General features: G+C 48.2%; 1 protein-coding gene across 4 annotated transcripts in view; it reads right to left on the bottom strand.

Moving 5' to 3' along the window:
- The window catches only part of LOC147025789 (kinesin-like protein KIF13A), a 178,372-nt gene that overhangs the window by 42,535 nt on the left and 125,816 nt on the right, over positions 1-10,021 (bottom strand). For all 4 annotated transcript variants that reach the window (XM_085880595.1, XM_085880594.1, XM_085880597.1 and 1 more), the window contains exons 26-29: positions 8,686-8,706; positions 8,350-8,449; positions 7,861-7,987; positions 7,585-7,640 (exon numbers count right to left, since the gene is read on the bottom strand). In XM_085880595.1, coding sequence (XP_085736721.1) covers positions 7,585-7,640; positions 7,861-7,987; positions 8,350-8,449; positions 8,686-8,706 — 304 coding nt within the window. The remainder of the gene's footprint in view (positions 1-7,584; positions 7,641-7,860; positions 7,988-8,349; positions 8,450-8,685; positions 8,707-10,021) is intronic.

Genomic DNA, 10,021 nt, shown 5'->3' with positions numbered 1-10,021 from the left:
GTCAAGGGAAGTGAATCTCTCCGTGAGCTCAACATGCTTGCTACAAACAGGTACAGACAGGACAGTCGCATCTAAGATGTCATTGAAAGCCTGGATCTTAGTTTTGACCCAGGAAATCCGTAATCCGAGCACTTCGGACACCTCATTCAGCACCTCGAGGGCCCCCAAAAGGATATCTAGTCTCCACAAGGTTGACCGCATCATCTGCGAAATCAAGGTCAGAGATCTTGACATTCCCAAATTATGGGCCGCAGATTGATCTCTCTGACATCCTCCCCAGAATCCAGTCCATACAAGTGCTGAAAAGTGTGGGGACCAGCACACACTCCTGACAAATTCCAGTAACAACTGGAAATAAGTCGGAGATGGTATCACCACATCTCACAGCACTCTCAGTGCCAGAGTCAAGTTCAGGCACCAGATTAATCAGTTTTGGTGGCACCCCAAGAAGACCAAGAATCTTCCAGAGCGCATCCCAATTCACTGAATCAAATGCTTTACAGAGATTAACATAAGCTGCAAGCAGCCTCTGCCGAAACTCTCATCTGTGTTCGGTGAGGACCAGAAGAGCAAGGATATGGTTAATCGTTGACCTCTTTGGTGGAAAGCCCAACTGCTCTGGATGATGGTGCCCAAGCAGATGGTGACGAACCCTATCAAGCATTATCCGAGCAAAGACCTTGCTCGGCACGAAGAGCAGTGTCACCCCTCGGTAATTGTTGCGGTTTTGGCAATCACCCTTCCCTTTCCAGAGAGGGACAACAAGGCCCCTCTTCCAGTCAGTCGGGATGATGCCTGTGTTACAGGCAGAGCACAGAACTGTATGAAATGACACGAGTTCAGCATTTCCACCAGCCTTGAGAAGTTCAGCATGGATGCCACAAATCCCAGAAGCTTTACCCCATTTCAACCGGTTCACTGCATCCTGTGTTTCCACAAAAGGAGGTGGAACACACTGTTTTTTGTAGTTTCCACAAACAAGATGGTGTGACAGGTCACCACTGCGCATGATGTCACAGTGCCACATTCAAACTGGTGGAAAATTAAGGTTCATGTGCATTCAGGAAATAAGCATCACATTTATTACCACATGTATAAAGGAGTCCATCCATCCATCCATTGGGACCAGACTGTGCAGAGCGTTGGTGCTGCCGAAGCTGTCTCCTTGGATATTGGACACAATCCTGGACGGGTCACCACTCCGACACAAGATACCAGCAAGCTGGCACTCATTTTGCTCACCTCGGAAGGATGACGCGCAAGAGTCTACCCCACCTGGTATTAATTCAACAGCCGAGTGAGATTTGAACTCAGGATCCTTGGATCCAAGGCCCACCACCCCAATCATTAAGCCAACACCAGGCATGTATAAACGAGTCCACATTGCAAAAACGAGTTTACTGTTTGTCGATTGAAAAAAACAAAAAAGAAAGAAAAAGGACAATGACTTAACAGCACCCTCGGACCCAGCAGAAGCGGTTGTTTTTTTATTTTTTTTGTATACCTTGTTGAAGCTCGTATGAGAGCCAAGACAACGCACAGCAAGGGGGGCATGAGACAAGAACAGCGGGAGTGGGAAGGACAAAACAGTGGGGAACAGAGACATTAGGAGATCTGTGGAAGGGAGAGGGATGGGGAATACAAGATGAACATTACAGGGACTTTCAGGAAGGAAAGCAGGGAATTTGAAGGAGGTGGGCTTGGGTGGATTATCGGGGGTAGAAAAGATCGAGGATTTGGATGGGAGATGATAAGAGGTGGTGGTAAACAGCTGTTTTGAAGGCCTGGAGGGAAGAATGGGATTGAATAGAGTGAGGGAGTTTATTTCAAAGGAGGGGAAAGAGAAGAAGGAAAGAGTGAAGGTGAGCAGTGATTCATGATTTTGGTAGTTTTACCAGAACGGGGTTGTTGACGGACCTTGAGCGCCCTGCGGAAATGTGGTGGGGACAAATCGAATCACAGAGAGAGAGCAGGGGGGGGGGGCGAGGCTGGAGAGGAGACGGTAGAAGACAGAAAGACCACCAACCAGCCTGTGGTGAGAGAGTGAGAGGCCCAAAGACTCAGCCTCATTGCGGGAGATGCCAATGATCTGAAATGCCTTGGTTTCTACAGCGTGAAGCTGAGAAAGGTGGGAGGCAGGAGCACCAGCCCAGAGAGGAGAGCAGTACTCCATCAAGCTGCGGAAAAAAGCTTTGTAAGTGGTCAGGAGCTCAGGTGGGCCGAGGAAGGACTTTGCACGACGGAGGATTCCCAGTCGGCAACTGGCTTTGGAGGCGAGGTTTGAAATGTGGCTTTACCAGGAAAGGTCATGGCAGATAGTGAGACCCAGAAGCTTGAAAGAAAGGACTTCTTCCACAGGATTGTTGAGAAAGTGGATGGGGGGGTTTCTAAACGGTCCTTTCAGAGAGACATCGTGAGAGTGTGAGATTTGTCCGGATTGAAAGTCATGTTCCACGTGTTGGACCAGTTTGTGATTTTATCCAGATCTGCAGAGAGCGAAAAAGCTGCTGCATGCCGATCCGAGGGATGACAGATGGTATGGCAGAGGGTGGAGTCATCAGCAAAGAGATTTAGAGGATTTTCCAGAGTCAGAGAGATCATTGATGAAAACCAGAAAAAGAACAGGGCCCAGAACGTTACCTTGAGGAACTGCAGCCTGGACAGGAAGAGGGGATGAAAGAACTCCATTTGGGGCCACACGTTGACTGCGACAGGAGAGGAAGTCTGCGAGCAATGAGTGGAGATGGCCTTGGATACCATAGGAAGAGAGTTTGGTGAGCAGCGCAGGGTGTCAGACCATGTCAAAAGCACGCGATATGTCTCGAGATATGGCTCTGATTTCTGTGCTGTATCACGTGGTTGGGTTTCATATATCATGACTCGCCCGCTCGGGGTTGTTGTAGTGTGCATCCGATCGGGCAATAAAGCAGAGTCGCTACTTCACTCACGCGTCTGTCTGCACCTCGGACACTACAGTTGGCGACGAGGATGATTGATAACCGGGTCACGGCGCAAGGACAGGTGCCCTTTTTCGTCGGGGACGATTTCGAATTGTTTTCGGAACAATTGGGGTGCTATTTCCATGCGAATGACGTGGTCGACGAGAGCAAGCGAAAGTCGATCTTGCTCACCTCGCTATCGACGGAACATTATCGACTACTGAGTGATTTGGTGGCGCCGGACAAGCCCAGTGAGGACACGCTATCGTTTCAGGACATTGTGCAGAAGATGAAAGCACACATGGCACCGGAGAAGTCATTACAGCTCGCTCGATACCAGTTCGATCACCTCGCGAAAGGTACAGAGGAGCGCGTCGTGGATTTTGTGGCGCGAGTGAAGCATTCGTCCGTGGCCTGCAGGTTCACGGCAGAAGAGCGTCCGGTTAGACTCAAGGATCGATTTATTTCCGGATTACAAGATGCAAAAATGGTTTCGGCGATTCTATGGCTGAGGGGTGAAGACATTATTCAACTCGGCAGTCGACACTGCTACAGTCGAGATGGCAGATGTGTCTGTAGTCTACCAAGGTCAGGTCGCCGCGCTTCCGTTGTATGTGGTGCGGGGGAGGGGGCCATCTCTCCTAGGCCGGGACTGGCTGACCCTCAGCAGGCTAGACTGGGCCGCCGTTCACCTTGTGCAACCCATGCCGAGCCGATGGGAGGATCAGTTGGAGAAGGTTCTTCAAAGACATCAAGGTTTGTTTTGCGATGACCTTGGGAAACTCAAGGACGTGCAGGCAAAGCTCTTCCTGAAGGAGGGGGTGGTTCCTCGTTTTTGTAAACCACGACCGGTGCCGTATGCCCTGCGGGACAAGGTCAAGGGTGAACTGGATAGGCTGGAGGCCTGTGGAGTGATCAAACGGGTGTCGTACTCAGATTGGGCCACCCCGGTCGTCACGGTGCTGAAAGTGAATGGAGACGTCCGATTGTGCGGGGACTTCAAGACCACGGTTAACCCGGGGCTCAGCGTGGAGCAGTATCCGCTGCCGTCAATCGATGAGATACAGTGGGGAGAACAAGTATTTGATACACTGCCGATTTTGCAGGTTTTCCCACTTACAAAGCACGTAGAGGTCTGTAATTTTTATCATAGGTACACTTCAACTGTGAAAGATGGAATCTAAAACAAAAATCCTGAAAATCACATTGCATGATTTTAAAATAATTAATTTGCATTTTATTGCATGAAATAAGTATTTGATACATCAGAAAAACAGAACTTAATATTTGGGACAGAAACCTTTGTTTGCAATTACAGAGATCAGACGTTTCCTGAAGTTCTTAACCAGGTTTGCACAAACTGCAGCAGGGATTTTGGCCCACTCCTCCATACAGATCTTCTCCAGATCCTTCAGGTTTCGGGGCTGTCGCTGGGCAACACAGACTTTCAGCTCCCTCCAAAGATTTTCTATTAGGTTCAGGTCTGGAGACTGGCTAGGCCACTCCAGGACCTTGAGATGCTTCTTACGGAGCCACTCCTTCGTTGCCCTGGCTGTGTGTTTCGGGTCGTTGTCATGCTGGAAGACCCAGCCACGCCCCATCTTCAAAGCTCTTGTTTGAAGAGCCCCAGACCAAAGAGCCCCAGACCAAGGGAGATTGACTGTTATCTTGAACTTCTTCCATTTTCTAATAATTGCGCCAACAGTTGTTGCCTTCTCACCAAGCTGCTTGCCTATTGTCCTGTAGCCCATCCCAGCCTTGTGCCAGTCTACAATTTTGTCCCTGATGTCCTTAGACAGCTCTCTGGTCTTGCCCGTTCATTGTGGAGACGTTGGAGTCTGATTGAGTGTGGACAGCTGTCTTTAATACAGATAACGAGTTCAAACAGGTGCAGTTAATACAGGTAATGAGTGGAGAATGGGAGGGCTTATTAAAGACAAAACTAACAGGTCTGTGAGAGCTGGAATTCTTACTGGTTGGTAGGTGATCAAATACTTATTTCATGCAATAAAATGCAAATTAATTATTTAAAAAAATCATACAATGTGATTTTCAGGATTTTTGTTTTAGATTCCGTCTTTCACAGTTGATGTGTACCTATGATAAAAATTACAGACCTCTACGTGCTTTGTAAGTGGGAAAACCTGCAAAATCGGCAGTGTATCAAATACTTGTTCTCCCCACTGTATATGCACGGCTGGCATGGAGTCAATACTTCATGAAGCTTGACCTGCGTGATGCATATTTTCACCTGGTGATGGATCCCGGGAGTAGCGACCTTTTGACAATCAACATGTGTCAAAGACTATTGATATACCCGACTCTGTTTTGGGATTGCTTCGGCCCCGGCCTTGTGGCAGAAAGCCATGGATCAGGTTTGCATTGGCCTGCCCGCTCAAACCTACCTGGACGATATGCTCATTGCGGGGAAAACGGCGGACGAGCACCTTGCGAACATTGCCCAAGTGCTGACAAAGCTGGAAGCGTGCGGCCTGCGCTTGAACAGGGACAAGTGCGCGTTCTTCAAGCAGCGCTTGGAATACCTCGGGCACATCATCACGCCGGAGGGGCTGTTGAAAGGCCCTCGGAAGGTGGAGGCAATTCAGCACATGTCACCGCCTCGCGACAAGACGCAGCTGCGCTCATTCATTGGTACGGCGCAGTATTACCAAAGATTCGTGCGCAGGCTCAGCTCGCAGCTTGCGCCATTAACGCGGTTGCTCAGGAAGGACGAGCGCTGGGCCTGGGGGCCTGCACACCAGGCATCATTCGACCGCATCAAGCGGCTGCTCACTGAGGATACGGTCCTCGTGCACTACGAGCCTGCACGTCCGCTCTTATTGGCATGCGACAGCTCTGCATACGGCATCGGGGCGGTGCTCTCTCACATGGATGGACGATGGTTCCGAGTGGCCTGTTTGTTTTGCATCCCGGACCCTGTCCACAGCAGAGTGGGAATATGCCCAGATCGAGCACGAGGCTCTCAGCCTCGTCTGGGGTGTGCGGAGGTTTCATCAATACCTGCTGGGTCGGCATTTCACTTTGCAGACGGATCACAAACCACTTCAATTCATCCTGAATCCCGAACGCGGGGTGCCGGTGGTGGCGGCCAAGCTAATACAGCGGTGGTGTCTATTTCTTGCTGCCTACAGCTACGATATTCAGTTCTGAGGCACCGAGAAGCATGCTAACTGCGACGGTCTCTCACGCTTACCTTGCGCAGAGGGTCCAGCTTCGTCTGAATCAGCCGACCGGGTTGACGTGTTTACACTGATCCAGGTCCAAAGCGGGCCGGTCATGGCCAAACAGGTCGCGGTGGAATTGGCTCATGATCCAGTGCTCGTCCGTGTAGTTCAGGCGATTTCTACGGGGAATTGGAGCGATCTACCTTCAACACCGGCATTTCAGCCTTTCGCGTCGCGCGCATCGGAGCTGTCGTTGGCCCAACGGTGCGTTATGTAGGGAATGAGGGCAGTGATTCCACCGAAGTTCAGGCAGCATTGTTTGGAAGAACTACATGTCAGTCACCTTGGCGTCGTGAAGACCAAGAGTCTTGCTCGTAGCTTGTTGTGGTGGCCGGGGTTGGATAAAGACATTGAACAGATGGTTCAGCATTGCGCCACTTGTCAGGCAGATGCTGATAATCCGCATCGAGCTTCGGGACTATGGCCGATCCCAGATAGGGCCTGGCAGAGGGTCCATGTGGATTTTGCTGATCCTGTTAAAGGCAAAATGTTTCTGATTGTGATCGATGCGTTCTCGAAATGGCCGGAGGTTGTAGTAATGCAGCATACATCGGCAAACATTACGGTAGAAAAACTGCGGACGATCTTTGCTAATAAAGGAATACCTGAGATTCTGGTCTCTGATAACGGTCCGCAGTTCATCGCAGGTACATTTGATAATTTTATGCGTCAAAACGGTATTCAACATCGAAGGTCCGCACCGTATCACATCCTGCCACGAACGGGCAGGCGGAATCATTTGTTAAAATGTTGAAACGGGCTTTGCATAGAGGGGAGGTTGCACCTGTGCAGACCTGTCTGTACCTCGGACACTACAACTTCATATCCGGCATTGAGTACCTCCATCCATTGTTGGGAGAGCAGAAGCAGCATATCCAGGATAGAGTGACCTGGTCTGAAACCAAATTGATGATCGGAAATCAAGCCATTGGAGAAAGGAAGGATTTACTGTCTGAAGCGATGATGGATTCCATAACCTTGCTGATGATTGGGAGAAGGCTGATTGGTCTGCAGTTGCAGGGATCTGTTTTTGCACTTTTTTATGCAGGGCGGTAATGTTTGCTGATTTCCAAGCAGATGGCAGATGACCTTGAGCAAATGAGAGGGTAAATAGAACAGAGAGAGGGTGAGCAAGAGCAAAAGAGCAGGTTTTTAGGACACGTAGGCTGATGCCGTCTGGACCGGTTGCAGAATCTGAGTCGTAGTTCAATAAAACTATGAGCAAATCAAAATTTCACTCCAACCGCAGTCAGATCTAACCACTAAACAGATGTAGGGACAAAACCTGACGACAAAACCTGAAGTGTTTCTGCTTTAAAGCAACGTGCAACAAATAGAGAACATAAACGTCATGAAAAAGATCTCCCTTCCATGGAATCGAAACTCCATTATTATCTTACTTTTGAGGTTCAGGAAAACAACAGGAATGTGCGTCTCCATCCCATCAGGAGGGCTCCTGAAAAACAACATGAGTTGATTCATGTCACACCATCCAAAATTACATCATGGCTGAGGTTAAGATGTTTGATTGATTGGACTTAAAATTCATTCTCCATTTCTTTGCTAAACTTAATGTCGTCTACCTCAACATCGAACACACACCCCCACCCCAACACCATTATCGATGCCACCCCTCCCCCACCTGACCAACTCTGAATCATGATAATCAAACCGACCAGTCTGCTGGTGCTCCAGGAACTCCGCTGCCACTGGCGGGAACAAGCACCGCATTCCTTTCCTCAGTCAAGCTCATCCACTGATCCACAAACCTCTCTTCCCGTTCTCCATCCTCTGGTCCCCTCTCTGTCTCTCACACACACACACACACACACACACACACACACACACACACACACACACACACACACACACACACACACACACACACACACACACACACACACACACACACACACACACACGCACGAAAAACTCAACATCGTCGACACCAACACCACTACTCATCAAAGCAAGGGGAAAGAGCCAGATATAAGTATGAAATGGGCTGTTAACATGTGAGCAAACACTCAAAATCATAAACATCACAAAACACTCTGTGCTGCAACACAACTTAAAAGATGTGCAACACCTTCAGGAAGTTTTTCATCTATATTTAGAGGTCAGAGTTTGGGAGAAAGTCAATCCCCGCGCAGGCCTGCACGTACCAGCCTTTTCTATGAGGCCTTGAATCTGTTTATCCAGGTAGCTTCGCCGGCGCTCCAGTGCTTCAGACCAACACATCCTCAAACACAATAAATCTTCCTCCTGTAATGTAAATGTGCATCGTCATTTGTAATGCCAAGCAATCATAATCGCCTTAGAAACTGGCACCCCACCCTCCACTACTTGAGCTGCCAACCAGGCCACCAAGTGGAACCCACTAGACCCCATGCACAACATTCTTCCATCCCACCGACACCATCAAGTGAAACCCACACTGTCCAGGATGCTACTCTGTGGCCCTATAACCCCAATATCAGCTAATGATGCAACTGCATTACCTGATAACTGTCCATCTCATCCTGCAAAACAAAAAGGAATAAAAAAAAACTCTTTTTCAGCTCATGGAAAGGTTTAAACAAAGGCAGAATGATTGAGAAAATAAAAACATTTACTGCACGTATCGTGGCCAGGAAAAAACACAAACTACGTTTACAAGTGTGATTCATCATCAAAATTTTACAACATCATTTGGACATTTGTCATGAATAACATGTTCAACGTGACGATTTGGCTTAATGGTCAACGATTCCTTCTCTCCACCGCCCCCACTCCTTTCCCTCTCACTTCCATCCTTTCCCCCTGAACATCCCATTGAAGCTTATGGTCTTGTATGATGAATTATTACACAACACAGAACTTGCAAGGAGGAAAGGTCTCGTTTGGAGATCGTTTCGAGATGCACCGAATGATCACCCTGAAACTTCCGAATTGACATTTTGATTTTCCAGTTTATTTGCCAGGACTGAGCCATTGTTGTTCAAAGTACTTCAACCCTTCCTGGCGTGCATGCTGATGGTTTCTGAGGCCTCATTACCTCCACCACCGAAGGTGAAGGAGGTTATGTTTTCACCCCTGTCTGTTGGATCGCTAAAATAGGTGACCCTTATTGTCAGTAATTCTGTCTGTCTGTTTGGATATTTGTTTGGATGTTTGTTCGTAGATGGAACTGGATGAGATTTGATTTGCATAATCTTAAGGTGATTCCCTATCCGCTATATGACATCCATTTTGCTCTATATCTTATAGTTTCCATGCTCGGCGACCCATCGCCGCCTACCGGCTTGTTTGTTTGTTTGTCTAGTTGTCTGCAGGATATCTCAAAAGGTTGTGCACAGATGCGGATGAAATTTTGTGGACAGGTTCGCTATGTGACAAGAACAAACTGATTAGATTTTGGTGAACATCCGGATCCGGATTCGGATCTGACTACTCGAATTTTTTAAGTGATTCTTCACCATTGAGAGATGGGGCTAAACTAATGTATACCACGATACCTCAAAAAGTTGTGGACGAATTCGGACGAAACTTGGTTGGACAGGTTGGGTGTGTGACCACGACGAATTGATTCGATTTTGGTGAAGATCCGAATCCGGATCTGGATACGAGATTTATTTAATTTTTAAAGTGATTCTGCACCATTGAGAGATCGGGCTAAAAATGATATAGTACTTGTATAACATGATATTTCAAACAAGTACTGGGCCCGATATGTTCTCGTGGATCAGGCACTGCATGGTGGTGGCATGCGCTCTCCTGAGAGCCCTCCTCGTTTATTGAAGGATGATTTCTTTCTCTTCAATTTTGAGAGGCTGAAGCACCATTTCTGAATGATGC

This window comes from Eptatretus burgeri, chromosome 5 (genome assembly GCF_056783735.1).
Source record: "Eptatretus burgeri isolate ZD-2024b chromosome 5, Ebu_testis_v1, whole genome shotgun sequence".
Taxonomy (NCBI): domain Eukaryota; kingdom Metazoa; phylum Chordata; class Myxini; order Myxiniformes; family Myxinidae; genus Eptatretus; species Eptatretus burgeri.
This window is presented reverse-complemented; position numbering and strand designations above follow the sequence as displayed.